General features: G+C 48.6%; 1 protein-coding gene across 1 annotated transcript in view; it reads right to left on the reverse strand.

Annotated features, from left to right (window-relative positions):
- The window catches only part of LOC116900931 (low-density lipoprotein receptor class A domain-containing protein 3-like), a 141,527-nt gene that overhangs the window by 51,093 nt on the left and 69,041 nt on the right, over positions 1-21,393 (reverse strand). Inside the window, exon 2 of the mRNA XM_032902579.1 lies at positions 20,534-20,680. Within this exon, the coding sequence (XP_032758470.1) occupies positions 20,534-20,680 (147 nt within the window). The remainder of the gene's footprint in view (positions 1-20,533; positions 20,681-21,393) is intronic.

The following is a 21,393-nucleotide window of genomic DNA, read 5'->3' on the forward strand; positions in this document are numbered from 1 at the left end:
ATATAACCAAATAAAGAAACCAAATCTTATGAGAATTCCTAAGATCTAAGAATATGGGTGACATCAGAAATAAAAGAATGGCTCTTTTTCTGGAAGGTTCTAAATTTGCTAAATTCCTCCCCAGTACTGGCTTGCTTCCAGGGGACACATGATAATGCCAGGGTGAAGGGCATGGGAAAGTCCCCTGACATGACGGGTAGCATTACCTGCAATCCACAAAGACTTATCTGTAAATCAATCTCTCTCTCTCTCTCTCTCTCTCTCTCTCTCTCTCTCTCTCTCTCTCTCTCTCTCTCTCTCTGTGTGTGTGTGTGTGTCTGTCTGTCTGTCTGTCTTGCAAACCAGGGTCTCACTATGTAGACCAGGCTGACCTTGAACTCAGAGAGATCCACCTGCCTCTTCCTTCCTTATGCTGTGCTTACAGACATGGGTCACAATGCCCTGCTTGCTTTTCTTAAAGGAAACAAAGGAACAAACAAACCCCACTCTTAGCTTTTTAGGTCAGTGTTAAGAGCCCGAGAGCTTTGGGTCTAGATTCTAAACCAGCCCCTGTGAAAGTCTTTACTTCCTCATGTGTAAAATGGAGATGTAGGAAAAGATGGCTAGCTTCAATAAGGGCTAAGCGGTTTTATTATCGTAAGTACTGGTTTCTACTTTTTAAAGCTCCCAGTACTGCTTAGTACAAGGAAATGGGTGGCAGTGACCTCTTAAGATAGTATTACTTTATCCAGTAACAATTAGTATGTGAACTGGGACATTTTATGAGGTAATAAGCAATTGAGACGTAACAGTTGACATTTCTCACTGCTGCTTTATAATCAAGCTAAAGAGGGACTGGCCGAGTCCCCGGTTGCCATAGTAACATAAAGTTTTTTGTCTGTCTAATTCATTTTCTTGCATGAAATGCTTTCTATTTGTGAGGCTGGGCTCTGTGGCTGAGTCCACCTCTGCCGAATAGCCGAGGAGTCCTTTCTACTTTCAGAATCTAATATTATACTACAACTTAAAATCAAGATGACAGCCAGTCACAGGTTTTTGTCCTGGAGCTCAGCAGAATCAGTGGTGATAGGAGTGAGTCCATAAGGTATTAAGTCACCTTCCAGCACTCACTAGCACAAGTACTGGTGCGAACATTCTCTCGTCCGCACTGAAGGCAGAGGGGAAAGGCACTAATGCTTGTTAAGTGTTCCTCTTAGCGTTTCAGAGAACCCCTTCCTGCCTTTCCCTATTTACACTGCCTCGAAGCACGAAGGGGTGAGAACCATTACCAACACAGCGGCTACCAACGCAGATTAATAATTTGCCCAGGGACACACTTTACATATATATTTATTTCTTCTAAATTCATAATGTGTTCTCATAAATCTTTTAAGTTGGTTTTAAAAAAACAAACCTGTTAAAAATAAGGAAAAACGGATGCTATGGAAAAGCGGAAGCAAAGGAGAGAGATAGACAAGATGTTCTGCTGTGAACTTACTCCCATTAGGGATCAATTCCCCAAGTGGTCAAAACTACCAAGAAAACATGGTCAGTGGTGAGGATGGAGCAGGCAAAACCATAGCCTTAAATCCTAGCTTTTTATGAGCTAAGTGATATTGGTACTCCTCCATAACCTCAACGCACAGGCACACAAACACACAAACACACTACATCACACCACACCACACACACACACACACACACACCCATGCCCACTACACCACACCACACCTCACCACACCACACCACACCTCACCACACCACACCACACCACACCACACCACACCACACCGTATGTCCGGTAAGGATTTGCACTCAGATCAAACTGACTCCAGGTCAGTAAAAGGTTCTCTCCCAAGCACAGGCATGAGCTCAAAATTCACAATCCACACTCATTTCCTCAATCAACTCTGGGGTCCCCACATTCAAGTTCAAATCTCAGCTCTGCTAACTCCCAATCTTCTACAAGATAATTAAATTCCAGCACTTGGGTTTCCTCACCTGCAAAATGAAGACAATGAACTTGGTATCCTAGCACTCCATCTCCATAACCCTATCATGGGGACTAAATGGAAGTAAGGCATATAGTGTAATTCTCAGACTCTACTATGGTTATAAGCTATTAATACTGTCCACACTTCCCTCGCTGTACATGGACGGCTCTGTGATGTTTGGAAGCAGTATACACAGAACACGACTGACAGTGACAGGGGCTGAGCTGGGCTTGTTTATAGACCTGGTTATGTAAAGCTTCTTGGTCTCTCATCTTCACTGATCTTTGCTTCTCTGAAAGAGGCACAGCTGAAAACTTCTGGGATCCCTCCTGCTCCCTCCGGTTGACTCGTGCTGAGGCTGAGGCCTGGCTATCTCTGCTAGTTAGTGCCACTGATGCTGACTCTACCAAACTGGACCACTGGTGTATCCATGGAGTGTTGCAAGTGGACTGAGCTGCCACTGCTGACCTGTGAACTGAGCTGCTGATTTCCTGACAACCCACACAGGAGTTGCTCCAAAGAACAACAGGTCCACTTCCCTCATATCCTTTCTTTTCCACTACCTCTGGTGGGTGGTGGGCTAAAGGGGAGGTTAAAGCACTTCAGAACAATCATTAAAAATAGGATTTGAAAAATTAAAGTTACCCACATCTCTGGGTATGTCTGTGAGGGAAGATGCACCCTGAGTATGGGTGGAACCATCCCATGGGCTGGGCTTAGGTCATTTAAAGAAAAGGGGAGAAAGCAATAATCACTATTATCATCTCCCTCTGCTTGCTCACTTCAGATGCAGTGTGACAGACCGGTCACCTCACATTCCTATTGCCATGCCTTCTCTGCTGTGACAGACTATACCCTCTCAAACCATGAACCAGCAATTCCTTCCATCCCAGGTATCTGGTCACATAAATGAGAAAAACAACGAGCACAGATGGACAGCTCTGGGTGGATTTTGAATCCTCAGGGCAGGTTCCTCAACTCAGTTCTGTGATTTTTTTGCAGTGTAGAGGCTGCCCTATGAACTGTGAAGTTTTACAGCACTTTTAGCCCCTACCCACTACCTACTAGCAATGGCCCTAGGTGTGACCATCAAAGCCATCTCCACTATTGTGAGATGTCAGCATCGTGCCTGGCTGAAACCTACTGTTTTAGCAGTGGTGCTGGCTGGGCTCTCTGCTGAACTAGTGAAACAGAGAGACAGTTAGGAAGAGAGAGGGCTCACGGGTCATTGCCGTCTTCTCAAATATATACAACAAAAAGGCAAGATCATCTCAAGCGTCCTGCGCCATTGGATCAGCTTCTGAATTGCAGCACCAATCCATCATTCTTGCATTCACACGGCATACGGTGAGTCGCAGCTCTACCAGAAATGCTGAACTTCAAAAGGGCCACGTAATGGAGACAGTCACGCACATTTAGTACAGAGAGATATGCATGTGCTTCACAAAACCCCCTGAGAATAAGCAGGAACAGGAAGGGAGGCATGACCTCTGCCCTTGCAGGAAGCAGGGGCAGTTTGATAGGGACCCTCTGGCCCTGGCACAGAGGGCAGGACATAGGTAAAGAGCTGTGAGATGGGGCGGGGTAGAGTATAGGAGAGGGACGTGCAGGCAATGGGAAGCACAGGGCAGGATAAAGATGTTTTGTAAGGCACGTCCAAGCCTCACTCGGTTCTACTGTGATCTGGGAGCATCGACACTGTTCTTACTGCATTCGTTATTCCTGATAATTAAAGAAAACTCAAGGCAGACATTCATGGAGAGCCCAACAGGCATCCCCCTTGGGAATGGAAACTTCCCAGATAAAAACTTGTTCCAGTTTCATCTTTGTCTTGATGATAAAACACAACTTAGGGGAGGGAAGAGCTTGCCCATCACTGAGGGAAGTCAGATCAGGAACTCGAGCAGGAACTGAAGCAGAAACCATGGAGGAATGCTGCTTACAGGTTAACTCACTGGATTATGCTTAGCTAATTTTCTTGTACAGCTCCAGGTCTACCTGCCTGGGGATGGTACCGCCCACAGTGGGCTGGCCCTGCTATGTTGGTCTTCAAACATCAGTCAAGACAGTGGCCAATAGATATAGCCACAGGTTTATCTGACAGAGGCGATTCTTCTCTCAAGAGTCCCCCATCCAGGTGACTCTAGGTTGTATCAATTTGACAATAAAAGCTAACTAGAGTGGCACCACATCCACTCCACCACAGTCAAAACTGTAGTCAAGAGACGTTTAATGGTGCATACAAGATTTCTTCATTGACAAGTGGCTAGGCCAGCATGTGCCCCAGGCTGCCTGACTCCAGGTCTCACACCCACTCTGCTGCCTCCAAGGTTTATGTGAGGGCAGTGAGTGGCTCAGACATGCAGTATGGAACCCCTCCCCCACAGCAGCACTAGAAGATAGGAAAGGAGGACGTCACCCAGACAGAATGTATTATATGGTAAGGTAGAGCCCACTCCCAGGAAAATAATGACCCAGGAAAAGGGACTGAGAAGGAAGAAGGGTAAACAAGAAAGATGGTTGACCACCCAAGCTAGCCAAGGAGGGATGATGTAGTTGGACTCACCCAGTCTGCTTGAAGGACACATAAGGACGCCAACATCTGTCCAATTTAACAGCAGATTCCTGGGGATTTGTGCAGCAAATCCATCATCGGGACAGATGCAAAAGCCAGGATATGGGGTATCAAAGGCATATACTTGAGTACAGCAAAGGAGAAAAGAGCAGAGCAGGCAGAAGTCGAGCCCAAGGGAGAGACTAGAAGATTTGAGAAGCAGTTGCACAAATCCCAAGTCTGAGTCTGCCTGACTTACCCAGGGAAATGAGACACAGACTCCTATCCCCACCTAGACCCATGAGCCAATCTTGTGTGACTTGTCTTCAGTGCACAAGGGACCCTGACTATCAGAAAGCAAGGAACAGGGCAGAAACTTCCTAAGCTTCATCTGAGACTCACTGCTTATGGAAGACCCACGATTATTTTGACACAGCCAGCTGAGCCCCCGGGGAAACACAGCCTGTGGCCTGAAGTCTGCAGACCTCAGACCCACAGCATCAGCAACCACCTTGGCTGCGATTGCAGTCAGCCTTGCCGCAGGCCTACTGAACTAGAATCTTCAATTTACAGAGCCCCACCCCCACTTCAGTAAGCTGGAGACACCAGGAACCATTTCAGAGAAGGTTTGGGAATTGAGGTCAGTGGTCCTAGGAACCTGCCAGACATCGTTAGTGCACAGAGCCCCGAGATGCTCCTGCTGTGTTTGTGTGTGCTGGGGATGGCACATGTATGCACACACAAAGGTCAGAGGACAATCTTTTTGTTTCAGACAGTGTCTCTCATTAGCCTAGCATTTCAGCACGTACGCCAGGCTAGCTTCAGGGGCCTTCCTGTCTCTGTCTAGCATCTCACCATCACCAGGTTCACAGGCTGCACGTGTGCACTCCCACTGCTGGCTTTTCACAAAGATCCTGGGATCCAAACTCAGGGTCTCATGCTTACAAGGTATTTTCCCAACTGAACCAGCTCTCCTGATGTTGATTTTCATCAGAAAAGGCATCCCTGAGGGAAACTCCCATTATAGATCTGATGTTTCAAGCCACTGCTGCATCCTCTGGAACTGAGGAGCAGTTAGAATTGACTTCAGCTACTAAATGTGCAAGCTCCTCTCCCCCTACGCCCCCCAAGAGGGAATATGTTGCACTGGGTTTTGCCTCTCATCTCCAGGGAATCCTCAAAAACCTCCACAATGATCAGTCAGGCCACATGCTGACCTGCAGAGGGCAGCAGAACAGCAGTCTAGGTTCCCTCTGGAATGTCTGTATTCAGACTTTGGCCCTGCCTTTTCTGTAAGCGTCAATACTATATAAAGGGTGTGTCTAGGGATTTAGCGTGGCACTCCGAATTCTTTATGATATCAGTCGTGCAGAGCACTGAGCAGAGTGGCTGGTGAACAAAGTTTCAGCAATATTCCCAGGGAGGCACTCTGACCCCAGTATGCCTCTTCAGACTATGCTTGCTTAGAGACCAATCTTTTTGCATATGTAAACCATTCCTACACATGTGTTCATATGCCAGCAAACCGTTCTGTCACACTGACAATCACAGAAACCTGGTGCTTAGAGCTGACCAAGTCCCTTTAGAGTAGAGAAAAGTAGGACCTAGAGGGGCTGGAGCGCTCACCCACAGCAAGAGCTGGTTCCTATGTAACAGTAACAACCGTGAAAAAGTAACAGTAACAACCATGGGGGGGGTCTTTTAGGGTTTGCAGTTTTCCTTGCATTTGAGCAGCAAGGTTGCCCAAGCAATAGCTGAGCTGAGGAGGGCTACAGTGTCTGTCATTTCCCAGAAGCCATGATATTCACTGTGAGTACCCCCTACATCCCTGGAACTAAACACAAAGGCACTGAAGCTGCCAGGTGGCCACTCTCCTTGGGCACAAAAGCCCCTCATTAGCCTCTGTCCCTGTCTTTAGATCTAGGCAACACATTAGGATTTAATGACAGAGGCTGAGGATAATAGGTATCCTCAAACACTGATCAGGGAGGGGTGTCCCAGCGGTCACATCCACTGGGATCCAAACTTCCAGAAGAATGGTTAATTAGCAGGCGGGAATTAGAGATGAAGCAGTAGAAGGCAGTGTGAAGACAGGCTGTTAAAGTAAAACAATCAAGTGGTCCCTTTAAAAGCCTTGAGAGACATCGTGTGGGGGTGGAGGAGTGGGGGTGTCTGTGTGTCTGTCTGTGTGTGTCTCTGTACGTGGTTGTGTCTCTGTGTGTGTCCATGTGTGTGCACACTGCAGCCTCTGTCATTAGAAGGTGTGACCCTGTTAGATTAGGTGTATCACTTTGGCTTTTGGTGTGGGCTTTAAGACCCTCATCCTAGCTGTCTAGTAGCTGGTAATCTGGCCACCTTCAGATGAAAAGGTAGAAGTCTCAGCTCCTCCTGCACAATGCACGCCTAGATGCTGCCATGTTCCAGCCTTCATGATAATGGACTGAACCTCTGAACCTATAAGCCAGCCCCAATTAAATGTGTCCTTATAAGAGTTGCTTTGGTTGTGGTGTCCGTTCACAGCACTAAAATCGTAACTAAGACACCATGTCACTAGTGCTAGGATTACCACATCGGGGTCACTCCCTGTGTGCTTGTGTCTGTCTGTCTGCCTGTCTGTCTCTGACTCTGTCTCTCCCCTTCCCCCCCCCTCCCTCCCTCCTCTCTCTCTCTCTCTCTCTCTCTCTCTCTCTCTCTCTCTCTCTCTCTCTCTCTAAGATGACACAACAAAACAAAGAAACAAAACAGAACAAAACACAAGGGCTCCAGGGAACTGAACTCATGTCCTTGCGTCTGCAAGCCAAACATTTACCAACTCCAATGCGGCCCCAGCCTTAGCCCCCTTGTGGCCCACATTCCTTCACCACAGTTTCTGTTGCTGTTTTACACGGTTCTGTACTTAGGCCAGGAGAGAATTCAAAGAACTGCATGATGTCAATCCTGTAAATAATCAGTATTCCTGGGAAGGTGCTGGAGGGCACGTTTCTACTTAGAAGGGAAGGAAGGCTCAGAAGGAAATACCCCATGCTAAGTTCTAGGCAGGGTCCAGAACAGCAAGCCGGGGCTCCCCTGCTGCTCCTCCACAGCACACTGCCCACCCTCCAATGCAGAGCCACTGTGCTGCGTTTACATTGTTTGTTTTGTTCTGATTTTACTCAAGCCCTCTGCATTCATTCGCAGGGTAAACAGGACACTGCTCCTCTGTAATTTTCCTCAAGGCTGTCCTCAAACATGAGACTGGAAGGATGACTACTGATTGGCAGGAGAAGAAAGTCTGGCAGAATGAACAAATTAAGTGATGACACCATCTGCCTTTGTACCCCTCCTGTCTGCAACGGCAAACAGAATACTTGTGAAATGCAGACGTCGAGGGAGAGGCTGGCACCAGACCAAGGGATATTAACTAGAGAGCCCAAGGAAAGCGGGCTCCATGTATGCATTGTTTTCTCGGTTGTTCGAACGTGCCAAGGTGAGGTTCGCATCGCAGCGTGATTAGTCAATGTGCATCTTATGGTTTCTTCTCAAACATGCCCTGCAAGGGAGGGGAGGTGAAGGGCAGAGCACGAAGCTGAGGGATCTTGCAAGAATCTGGCCCTTCACTGTCCGGGTGGACTTAAGTTTTAATGATGGAACGATTCCCCATAAAGAGTCACAGCTTCCAAGTTGGGGATTTAGCTCAGTGGTAGAGCGCTTGCCTAGCAAGTGCAAGGCCCTGGGTTCGGTCCTCAGCTCTTGACTGAAGGTCAAGAAGCAAAAGCAAGAGTCACAGCTTCTCCTGGGAGTTTCTTGAATTAGGAAAGGCATAGTCACTTAATACTGCACGCTTGCGGGGAGGGCATGGAGCACTAAAGGGACACAGCCACCCCTGCACCAGGGAGGTTGGTTGGGGGACTGGTGTGTGTGTGTGTGTGTGTGTGTGTGTGTGTGTGTGTGTGTGTGTGTGTGTTCATCACAAAAGGCAGAGCTCAACATCAAGTGTCTGCCTCTATTGCTCTCTACCCTATATTTTGAATCAGTCTCTCCCCCCGCCACCTCTCTCTCACTCTCTCTCTCTGAACCTAGAGTCTATCAAACTGGTTAGCCTGACCTTACATGTATTCTCAGTGGCTAAGGTTACTTAGCAAGCGTTTTACCAGCAGACTCATATTCCAAGCCTTGAAGAGGAATCTTAATGATATCCACAAACCATCTGTAGCAAGGATGGGCCTGTCTGAGATCATCTCTTCCTCGTCTCATTAAGAGGATCCTGTAGCTGTCCACTAGTTCCTCTGATTGTCAACACACTGGCACTACAGCTCCTAAGACTGTACCATGCACGGTGCCAACAGCTTCCCACTCCCCACCACAAGTGGAGACACTGACCCAGCCACACTGCCAGATTGGAGCGAAGCGGGACCTGAGACAGTCAGGAGCCGAGGAGTTTCTGCTAGCTGGTAACTCATCAGCACCACCCCCCACTGCACCTCTCAAAGCGGATTTGGGCTCATTCTAAGGAAATAACGTCTGAGTATGCCTGTGCTCTGCGAGTTGGACTTGAGCTCTGTTCCAGAAAGAGACAATCCTGGCGCGGTCTTTGGAATCCCAGAAGTTAGGAAGACTTTAAAGAGAGAGAACAAAAGGCTGCTTAGGGAGTCCAGCAAGAATTCATCCTTGGCTCTGTTTACCACAGAACCCTCAGTGGAAACCAAGAAGTGAGCAAAGCCTACTCATTTTTTTTTAAATAGACACAAAACTGTTCTGCTTGAAGCAGGAAAAGGATCCAATCCCCAAACCCCTGCCACTGTGTTCCCTTTCTCTTGGTGACACTCACCCTTGGCACTCCCAAGGCCCAGTCCAAAAAACAGTGACAGAAATTGGCAACACAGCCCTCGTCCCAGAGATCCCCACTGTCCCCGTGACAGACATACCCTTGCTACTTGTCTAGCTTTCCAGAGCCAGACAGCTCTTGCTGAGAACTTCATTTCTGGCCCAATGACATCATTTTCTCACACAAGATTAACAGAAGCCCACCTGAGGTCTTTAGGGGAGAATATGCAGGAAGGGACCTTAAAAGTAAACGAGGAGTCAGGACACATGTGGTCAGCGGCAGGCCCTTAGCACTACTGTTCAGGGTGGACAGCCTCTGAGGGCACATCCTGACAGCGTCGAACTCGCCTGCCTGCACCGAGAGGATGACAATGTGCTGAGCATCTCTTCTCCCTGCACGTCGAGAGACGCAAGGCTGTCCAAGCGATGACCACAGTCATCAAGACCCTAACTGACCGGGACATCTGGGGTCAGCATACAGTGGGCACCCCTGGCTCCCTGGACTACTGTTGATGTGCAGATTCCTGGGTGTCCTATCTAAGCCAGTCAGTTGTTCTGCCAAACACAGGCAGGCTGGGGGCTCTTCCTAAGAGCTGCTAGCCTCAGGTGGTAAACGGGATAGGCTTCCTTTCACTGTTATTCAGGAACAAACTCAATAAAAACTTTTATTTTTCTTATTTTATTTTCTTTTTTGGTGACATCACGTTGAACAGCTTCATGCTGAACTGTCAAGATAAACCTTCAATATTCTTGCATTCTTCCACAAGATGTATTAGTCACGGCATTGTGGTTAGTGTAGTAGCTGTCAGGTGACAGCTGACAAGCAAGCATGCGAAGCTGTTTTACCATGACAACTTTTTAGGGGAGTCGAAAGTATGAGGTAATGACGGGGAATCACAACAAGCATTATTGAAGGCTGGCTGAGTGACAGCCATTCTTGCACTAAGAGCATGTCAAGCAGTCAGTTTTCAGAAGCCACTGATGTAAGAACTACTCATATCTCATGTTACAGATGTAGTGGTTATTGAGGCACAGAGAGGTTAAGTGGCTCGCCCAGGATCACACAGCAGACAATAGATGAAGATCATTTGGTCCGCTCCTGGGACTCTACCGCCCCTCGTCCTGACCACCAACCACACAGCTACACCCTTCCCTTGGCAGCTCTAGGTCCTAAATTGCTAACTTAGCAACTTTGATAAGCATCCTTGAAACCCTTCCCTTATCCTCAGAAATGACTTCATGCAAAGCTAAAGATGCAGAGTACTTTTTTTCCTTTGGACTTTATTCTGCTTTTTCTTCCCAGGAAACACCTTGTGTTCCCTCAGATTTGTGTGTGAAAACCTTGACACAGGGGCAATAGGTGTGCCCTATAGAAGGCAGAGCCCTTGCAGTGAGATTAGTGCCTTTCAAAAGAGTGGGGAGGGGTGCTGGTGCTAAAGAGCGTCTCTCTGAGGTGCAATGGCACCCGTGGACCCAGGACTTCCCTGCAGAGTTGGGCAAGCCAGTCTTAAACCCACACGACCATCCGAGCTTCTTCCTGGCTCCCAGATACTCCTTCCTCACTCTTCCCTTTCCTCATCCTCTCTTTCCTCCTCTTCCCATAAATGCCCAGCTCACTCCACAGTCTGATGGCTTTCCCTTCTGCTGCCACCCCAGGATATCTCTTGAACACCAAAAGCATCTTGTTGTGTACAGTGGCAATGTCTGTATCATGACCACTGCTTAAAACACTTCCCCAAAGTTGAAACATCCAAAGAGGTTCTCTCCCCCGAGTCACCTCCAGACCCAACGCCCTAGCTACTGTGGACCAAGACTGTGGGCGTGATCACAAGACTCAGATCCTTGAACCTAACCTCAGCGTGATGGTGAGCTGTGAGAATATGAAAGATAGTGTGAATACAGGAACCTTGGAGGCAGAAGGAAGAGCTAGGCTACATGTGGTCACGTCACCTAGCACTGCTTTAGGATGGATCAACTCTGAGGCCAACATCATCATTGCGATGCCACTCACCTGCCACCACCTGAGAAGGGAAGCTATGCTGGTGTTCCTTCCACATCTTTTCATTTTAATGGGCTCTTTGGGTGATAAGGGAAAAACCTTGATTTATCAGTGCACTGTACCCTTCAAAGAGAGGACAGAGGAAGATGGTCATCTGTCCCATCATGTGGCATGGCAAGAAAAGGGAGGCGCACAATAAGCCAGAAAGTGGGGCCTCACCAGACACCAAGTCTAACACACTCAGACACTACTTGCCTTCTTGATCTCCAGAGCTGTGGAGAATGAATGTTTGCACTGCACCTGCTGGTGGGAAGAGCGCCCATGTGGAGTAAAGCCCAGCACACTGGGAAGACCAAGGGAAGGAGCAGAGGAAGTTCCACCTCCGTGCCCATCTCACAAAAGGCTTCAGGTGGGCTCAAGGGCAGAAAGGATGGGAACACAACAGCACCCCCATTACTGCACTGCAGTGCTGGACAGAAACACTGAGCAGCAGTGACTTTCTCTCCTGTACCCCTGTAGCACTGGGCTGGCCAGTGGCCTTCGTTCCGGATACTTGAGGCAACCCTGCTTTGGGATTTACTGTGTCAGAGACTAAAAAGTTCTGCTTCAAGAGCTTCTCTGACATCTCGCAGCTTTGCCCGCTACCTTGCAGGCCATAGGCTACATGTACTTGTCTTGTGAGCAGCACAGGGCAGCAGTGCCAGGGGCTCAAGAACAAGGTGTAAGGTTGAGATCTAGGATAATGGTGGCAGGTGTTCGTAAGCTCAGAGACAACTGCACAGCTACAGGGACAGCCAGCTCCTGGCTCATCTCTCACTGATGATGTGGTTTAAATGTGAACTGTCCCCATGGGCTTACAATTCTGAACACTTGCCTCCCAGGGGCGATGCTGTTCAGGAAGTTACAAAGTGTAGGCTTACTAGATGCAGAGCATCCCTGGGGGCCAGCCTGGAGGCTGTATAGCCTGGCCCTACTTCCTAGTCACTCTCTATTTCCTGAGTATAGATGCAAAGTGACCAGCCAGCTTCGGAGGCAGCGGTGTCCTCCTCCTCGTCCTCCCCCTCCCCCCCACTGCTGCTGCTTCTGCTGCCTCCCTGGCTTCCCCCGATGATGGACTACATCCCCAGAAACTGTGAGTCAAATAAACGTTTTCTCCCTTAAGTTACTTTCCTCAGGGGATTTCATCAGAGCAACAGGAGAATAACTAAGACAATGACTGAAGTGTTTAAATGCCCAAAGCAACTGGCAGATCAGAGTCCTCCTCAGCCGGATCACCACTTTCCATCAATGGGCATGTCTGCTCTGTCAGCCTCTCTTCCCAACGCCTTGAAAGGAGACAAAAGCAGGGAGGCCTATTCACCCCACCCCCATTGAGAACTCAGTAACTTCCTGGGCTGTGTCGCCTGACCCCAAAAGGAGAGGCAGAGCCCTTCCCACTACAAAGTGGCAGTAGGAGCCGAGCCAGGCTTCTGATCCAGCACACTTGGAGCCCAAGATAAATCTGGAACATTGCCTGTCTGCATCCCCACCCTCATCCTCCCAAAATAAAGGGCCTGGGCGGCAGAAATAAGCATCTCAAGCACTTGCAAATGTCTTGCTCCCAAGGAAGGCAGACTCTGTACTTTAATTTGGAATCAATCTGAAGCTCTGCTGTCCCTGCTGCACACGAAATGCGTGTTTGTCACCTGCTTCCGTCCCTTCCCTCCACGCCATATGATACAGGCTCTCATACTTAAGACTCGGCTGAGATCTTGACTACATCAGGAGTCACGAGCTTCCTAAAGAGGGGTTCACAGTTGACCTTTGACCTCATGGTGCTCACGTCCATCCTTCCCAGCCAAGCTCGTGAGAAAACTAAGAACTCCACCACAGAACACTAGTTCCATCCCCACCCCCACGTCAGAGGTCACAGCTGCTGTGCGCTCCTGAGCAATGGCCATGCCACACCCAGAAGACAGCAGCACCATACTCCTCATCCTTCAGTTCCCAGAGTCCTACCTGCCTCTCTTCTAGCATGTCCACATGTTTTGTAAGGAGCGACACACCCTCCCCATCTGAGGCCAAGCACTCAGTAGTCACCTCTTATCAGCACTTTGACCAGTTATGGGTTCCCATAGACCTCTGCCCCCTGTAGGAAGAGGCTGCATTGATGCAGGCTAAGAGGTGCACCAGTCAGTCTATCATAAACATAAACACTTAGAAGGCGGTTTTAACTACATGTCTATCCGGCAAAACTCCTCGATAGGGTCTGTAATTTCCCTAATCACAGACAATTTGTTTGTAAAGAGAGGGTCTCTGTATGTAATTCTTGTTGGCCCAGAACTCACTATGTGGACCAGGCTGGCCCTGAACTCACAGAGATTCTCCTGTCTCTGCCTCCAAGGGCAGGATTAAAGATACCGGCTACCATGCCAGTCTAACCAGAGGTATTCTATCAGTTCTGTAGGTGACAGGTGACAGGGCCCACTGTCAGTGGGACAGCAAGGAAAGGGTGGATGAGGGTAGGACGGGTCTGCTTGCAAAGAAGTGAGTCAGTAAGATGGGAAGGGGGTGAGAGTGGGCAGTGGGGGGTTGCATGTGGTCACAGTACATTGCATATAGCTTCGATAGTGTAAGAATAAACTAGAGACTCTCTAGTCATGTCCGCATTATCTTTGTAAAATTACTTTTTCTCATCTGTTTCTAGATTTAAAAAAAAAATCCATTAAGCAATTGTACATGAGCCATGTCACAGCCCAAAGTGTGAGTCTGAATTAAAAAACAAAAATAAAAAACCTATACTGACTGTCACAGCCTAACCCAGATCCACAAGACTGGTCCGGATGTGCCAGGAAAAAGAATTTTGTTTCTCTGTTCTGTAATTTTGTAGCCATTTAAGTTTTATTAGCAATTACCGGCCTGTTACCACTGACTGTATTTTGCAGTTACTGCCAAGTCCTGGCAACTGGGAGCTTGACCAAATGACAAGGGGCCCAGGTGGGCCTGGCCACACTTACTCCAGACGCACTGGAACGTGAGCCCACAACTCGCTATGAACCGTTTGTTTCACTGGGATTCCCTCATAGGCAGAGCCATGCGGATAATAGTGGAGCTTGCAGAAAGCAGGAGGGGCGTGAGATGGGATAAGGCAAGCTGAGTGAAGAGCTGACCTAAGATGACTAGAAGATGACTCCACATTGCTAAGTGTGGTGTGACAGTGCCGACATTTAAACTACGTTTCCTGACAGGTCCCAAGGGACAGCTTCTAGCTAGGGAGACGCAGAAAGCTGAGAGGATATTGGTCATGTTCTAGTACATCATATCCAATTTCCTGCCATCACCAGAACAGGGCTAGAAGGGCATGGACAGGGTTGTGGGACAAGAAGCTTTAAGTTTGATACAACAATAACCACATCCACAACCACAACAACAATGACGGTGATAAATGTTAACAATAATGATAAACCACTTGCCCAAATTAGGATGTTCTGTGACTAAGAGGCTGGTCTTTTCATGGTGACACAAAATCCAGTATGTGCCTCCTGGTTTTCTCTCTAAGCTCCTGGAAGCCTTCATTCCACAGATCAGCTCTTTCTTCCTAACCAAAGCCTGGCACCTTCTGTCCCAGCTCCGAGGGAGAGGGAACAGAGGCTCCCGGTAGAGAGTCACACTTCTCACCTTCCAAGTGGTGAGGCACGGTCCAGTAGAAGCTGGAGATAGACCACTGCCATCGATGTGAGCTCCTCACCTGGGGCTGAGCTATGCTCACCTGGGCAGCCCGTATCACAAGTCCAGTTACTCTATCTCCAGCAAATGGCTCTGGGAAGGAGAGGTGCTCATTTTTGTCCCATGTCTGTCTCTCTGAACATCCATGATGGTTTGCAATCAGATAGTTTACCTTCCTTAACTTAGAATCTGAACAGTGATCCAACCTGCCTTTGATGCCTAAGAAAGCATGTGGCAACCTGCACTAAAATTCTCTGGCCACCCTAGAGACTTCCTCTTACAGAACATAAAATGTAACCCTGGAAAAAGGAAAGCTAGGAAAGGCTACCTTGCTAAGTATCAGACGGGTACATGGTGCTCACACGTTGATCCCGTGTCTTCTCACTCTGTCCCGTTCCAGTTTCACAGACAAAGAAGCAGAAGCTCCAGAATGGGAACTGTTTAGCCAACGGTAGGTGAGGAATCCATGCCAACAATGTGACCCTTCTGCCAGGCACAGTTCAGCGAGTGTTCCCAGTGTGCCACTTGCCGATGGAAGAATCCGAATCAAAGTTTGGGCTCCATTCTACTCTCCCCAAATGCCCGTGGAATCGGAAGGACGCCAAGGCAGTGTCTTGCCCAGAGACCACAGTTCCATAGGATGGAGTGAGAATGTGACACAGACAGTGTGGCTACACCGCAGGTCCCTCCCACTGCACATGTTGATTCTCATCCTGCCCGCCCAGCACCCTAAGGAAGGCATGCACAGGGTGCATTTACCTGTTGGGAAATGTTCAACACCCATGGTTGAAACATCTAATACCGTCAATCCAAGATAGTGCTGATGGCAGAGGACGCCACTGGTTTATGTGCCACAAAAGCTAAAACACTGTGCTGGTCATTCTAGGACCTCATGTTTCCCGACTCCACCAGAATGTACAGAGGGAACTATCCATCTGACAACTACAGCCATCTTGAAGGCCTGCAGACGAACAAGAAGTTGAAATGAAAAATGAAGAGTTGAAATGAAAAGTGTAGAGTTTTTTTTTTTAATTTTGGGGTTTTTTTGGGGGGGTGTCTTCTCTTTTTGACAAGTTCAGATTCTAATGTCAAATCTCTCTTTTGCTTCCCCCGTTTTTTAAAAAGGAAGAAAATCTGATAAGCCCTATTTTCATGTGTGGGCTTCCAATTTACAAAGATTAGCAGCTAACCCATATTCTTAGTGTCCCGAGCAAGGCAAACACACCGGACTTAAAAGCGCTGAACTGGCAGGGACATCCAGTTCCAGCCATCGCAGCAGCGGGTAGGCAGGGCTGGAAGGCAGGAGGCTGGCAACAGTGTGCTTCATCTCTAGCCCGCTGCCTACCCATGACTGAGAAAAGAGCAGCTTTGCCAAGCTGCATTCTCACAAACTAGCACCCTGAGTGTGTCCTCGTCACAGAAGTGGAGGAGTCAAGATACCAGATGACAGAAGAGAGAGTAATATAACCAACTTCAATATGTTTGTATTTATTCTATCCTCCATGGAGCGTTCACCTCCCACTCAGACTTTGCGCTCCTAGCCTCCAACCGTGGAAGAGCTGCTTTACGCCCTCCAGCTCGTGATACTGTGCTCTAGAGTCCTAGGAACCTGGTGTGTCCAAGGAGCATTTTGTCCCTTTCTTTAATGATAATAATAATAAACTTATGCAAAATTGCTGGCATCTTTTGGGGAAAACAAAAATAGAAGTACCAGGCTCTCTTAAGAAAAGGTTGCAAGAGACAAGATTTCCAGGATGCCTGACAACCTCGGCTTGTTCACATGGAGGTGACTGCCAGGTCCTACCTCAGAATGAGGAATTCTAACATCAGAACTTAAGGATCTTTTCTCAGGGTGGCTGGACAGATATAAAATGAAGTGTGGGGTGAAAAGAGAGGGCTTTTGCACCAAGTTTTAAAATGGTTTCAAGCCGGTGTGTGAAGTGAAAGGTCTCCACACACAGGTACCAGAGAAGGCTACAGGCCACAAAGCAGAGCATGACACCCACACCCACTCTGTTCTCAGCTCTGAGGACAAGCCAACTGCAGCCACTCTGGCAGTTGGGGACCGACTCCAGGTTCTCTGAGGCTGGGACTCTGGGAAGAACTCAGAGGAGGTTCCACCAAGAGGAGGCGCCTTCTCAGACGGCGCTCAACTCGGGTCTGCAAATATTTGCTCTTCCTCTCTCTGGCACCAGCTTGGGTATCCGGCTGGCTCTCTGGAGAGCTAAGCTCAAGGACCCTTCAACATTGGGTGGCTAAAGACTCCGTCAGACAGAAAGACGCTGAGCCGGGAAATAACGCAGTTTCTGCAGCAGAGCCTCGCTTACTGGAGTGCAGGAAGGTGAGGGGCAGGGGAATGCGGAGGCAGTGGCCAGCCACACCATGCTGGGCATAAAGTCACCAACACAACAGGTAGAACAGTCCCCTAGAATTTACTGAGAGCTTCACTCGTGCCAGGCAGTTGTAGACCTCACACACTATCTGCTTACTCAGAGGTGGATAGTATCCTGTTTCCCCAGGCACAATACCTATTGTATAAGGCCAGCTTCTTTCTGATTACATCATGCAAGGAATGATTTGAACATGCCCTCTGGTGAAGGTGCCGAGACAGTCCCATCTTATAGATGAGAAAATGTATAGCAGCACCGAGGGTCTCAGGAGCTGTGAGAACCCAGCATGGTCTGGCCCTAAAGTCCTATTCTGAACTATACAGGATATATGACTTCACCTTTGGGATGGAAGAACCTGAGGGTCTGGACATGACTGAGTTACCAGAGGTATTTAAAGACAAACACACAGCAAAGTAACACATATGAGAAAGAAAGAACACACAAGAGTGTACACATGGGTCAGCATGAAACCACAGTCTGTCTCTGATTGACAACTCCTAGGCGTTAAGAAAAGCCTGCGAGGTCAGTAAAGCACACCTGGGGTACATCTTGTGGGGGGGGGGGGTCAGAGAACATCAGATCGTGAGTTCTCTGACCTTATCAATGGATTGATCCCACAACAAACTCATAATGAATACAATGTCCTTTCTGAGAGCAATGAAAGTCAGGAAGTGAGGCTTAGCTGGAGGAAGTCAAAGGGGATGCATCTTAGGGGTTACGTCTTGCCTTGGCTCTTCCTGTATTGTCTCCTCCTGCTTCTTGGTTACCAGGATATGAAGTGCACTTCTCTCCATGCCCTCCCCATCATGATGGCCTAAGGCCTCTGCAACAGGGAGCAAGGACCCCTTCCTCCCTTCTATGCTGTTTGTCAGGTATTTGCTCAGAACAGCAAGAAACATAGCTATAATCCATTCCGATAAACGCCATCACAAACGCCATCACCAAGCACAGTTGGATCCATTGCAATAAACGCCATCACCAAGCAAGGTCGAATCCAGAGGCACTGTGCCGTAGGATTTCAACCCCAGAATGCAGCGGGTGGCACTACTTGATGCAAAATATGGTGGCAATTCTGTTTTGACACAGAATCCACTCTGCTGTAGCTGCACCCGACAATCCATTGAGAGGTTCCCTGCTTCCCCTGGCCACAACACCACAAAGGTCACCATCCCAAAGCACTTAGCCCATGACAAGCCGGGACACCCAGATCTTGGTGCATGTAAGGCCATTAGTAGGCACCTTGGTGAAACAGTCAAATGCCTGCTCGAGCCTGAAAACTCAAACGCCACTTCCCCCTCTGCTTGCTCGTCCATGCTAACTTAGAGGCAGTTGGTTTAAAAGAAAACATTACGTGTGTGCACCCTGTTGGGTGTCTGTCACACTTGAGCAGGATGGAACAGCTAGGAACAAGCCTGCTCCAAACCAAACCAAACAGCTCCAAGCAGCTGCTGATACCCTGGTTTAAAACAGTCTCTCTTCTACCTCTTCCCGTTTCTGCATGAATTCCCAGATACTAGACTGAATCCACAGACAGCAGGGCCTGCGAGAGAAGTCAGCAATGTCGCACAGCTGCGACTACCAGAGGTGGGGCTGGACTAGCTGCTAATCCTGCATTCCTTTACGCACTCATGGGCTGAGTGTCACCAGCCAGCTAATGACAGTCTCTATCTACCGCTGTTCAAAGGCACATGGTGTCCCGAAAATGGTAACTCTATATTCTTATAGAGTGTTTAATGCTCCTTAACACCGGGCCGACGACAGGCCTCACACATTCTATCATACTTCAAACTCAATTTTAGAATGTTAGACTTCTACAAGTTTTAAAGTTATGCTAGAAGCAAGGAAACAGTGGCAGAGACCTAAAAAAAAGGTTAAGGAAAAATAATAATGTAAAAAGAATGTATGACATTAACAATTTAATAAGAAAAATCACACATTAATGAAACTTAATTCAGCCTCCGAGTCTCCCCAGTTTTCTCCTCACCAAACCTTCCCTCAAGAGCAGAAGTAGGCACAGGGGACACCGTATCCCATGCAGGTAAGAGGTCAGCCTCGGAATGGGCAGCACATCTTCACAAGCCACCACTGGGGAGTGAGGGTCCAGCTGTCCTGGGTGGCCCCAAACACAGTGCTCCTCTTGTGCATCAACCATCAGAACCTCAAACCCAAGCAAAGTTCCCATAAAAGTTCAAGTTCCTATCCTCCCAGCACCTTGTCCTCAGCTGCCTGCCAGAGCCACGGCTGCCTGAGAGCCAGAACAGAGAGTCCTCCCAACAGAAGTGCCACCGGGTCTGGCTGCCAAAGCCAATGACAGCTGAGTCGTGTGGATCCATAGCAGTTGCCCATCTACTGAGCCATGGCCATACCCCCACCCCCATGCTGCCTACCTGCCAGGGTGCCGGGAAGGTGACCTAGAGCCAAGCTCACTGTGCAGGGACCAACTCAGGGAAAGAGGAAAGACTCTCCTCAGGGCAGGGAGGATTTTCAGTGGATATCCTGCCCCCCACCCCTAAGGATTATCCTTAACCCAGATCTTATGCATGTTTCAGAGCACAAAATGGACAAGAGGCTAAAGAAGGAGATGGGGTAGAAGGGACCACAGAGCCCATAGCACGCTGGTACCCACTGAAGAGGGATGATGCAGTGAAGATCCAGACTGTGACTATCTACAGAGCAAAGGAGGTAAGACAGCATAGGGTCATGAGCGAGTATGTATCCACTCAGTATAATACTAGGTCTTACAGAATCATCAGGAGAACTCTACCACACATTCACAGATAAGTCTCCAGCCCTGGATCAAGGCAGCCAGACATGGTCCTACTGACTGAGACGCACCACAGAATATAATGCCTGGGATTCTAAAGGTGAGAGTAGCAGCTAGGAAAGGCATCCCTAGGGCTTGATGTGAGTCTCTTCCGCTCACCCAAGCATGGACTCCTCTACCACATTAAACTTCTACATGGTCCACACTGCTCCAAGACAGAGAGGCAGCTGGTCCAGTAGCTCACAGGAAGCAGGGCGCAAGATCCAAACCAGATTGGACCTCTGGTTCTTGGCCTGGAATTCCGCCCTTCTCCAGCCCCGCCCACAACCACAGGCAGCCACTCACGGCATTCCTTCTCGTCACTCTTGTCGAAGCAGTCAGGCAGCCCATCACACTGCCAGGCACCCGGGATGCACCGCCCGTTGCTGCACATGAAGTTACCTGGGATGTTGCACTCGTTGGTGAAGTTGTTCCCAGGGAGCAGCTGACTCTCTGTGAGAGAGAGAGAGAGAACAGACAGTCAGAAGGCAAGCATAATGAGCACAGGCCTGAGACCTGGGCTTCTGGAAGACTGTGTCTTTGCTTGTCTAGGTCTGTTTCCTCACCTATGAGATGTATTTATACCTTGGCCCACCTCAACGCAGAGATGCCGAAGGCACTAGCTGGAGGAACACAATGGAAGGGTTCTGTGTCTAGCATATAACAGTGCTCATCTCCCTCATGAAGATCCGTGAGAAAGGAGGCTGAAGACATGGCTCGACTATTAAGAGCACTTGTGGCTTTTCCAGACGCCCAGAGTTCAGTTTCCAGTACCCAAATATGGCATCTCACAACTGCCTGTAACTCTCTTTCCTGGAGTCCATGAATGCCTGCATGCTTGTGTGTGTGTGTGTGTGTGTGTGTGTGTGTGTGTGTGTGTGTGTGTGTGTGTGTGTAGGCAAACACACACACACACACGCACACACACACAAATTGGTGAGAAAACACAAATGTTCTTTCCTAGCCGGCTGGAAATTAAAGTTCCAGATAGGAATATGTACTGGACCTCAAATATCCCAGGCCTCAGACTCACAGCCCCTGTAATCACAGAGTCCTTGAAGTCCTTGAATTGGGACCAAGTTGGCAAGAATATCAGATCATTTCCCTCCAAGAAATAGGATACCTCGATCTACAAATCAATCTGCCTGACATTGTGCAGGTAGAAA

Source organism: Rattus rattus, chromosome 5, assembly GCF_011064425.1.
Source record: "Rattus rattus isolate New Zealand chromosome 5, Rrattus_CSIRO_v1, whole genome shotgun sequence".
NCBI lineage: Eukaryota > Metazoa > Chordata > Mammalia > Rodentia > Muridae > Rattus > Rattus rattus.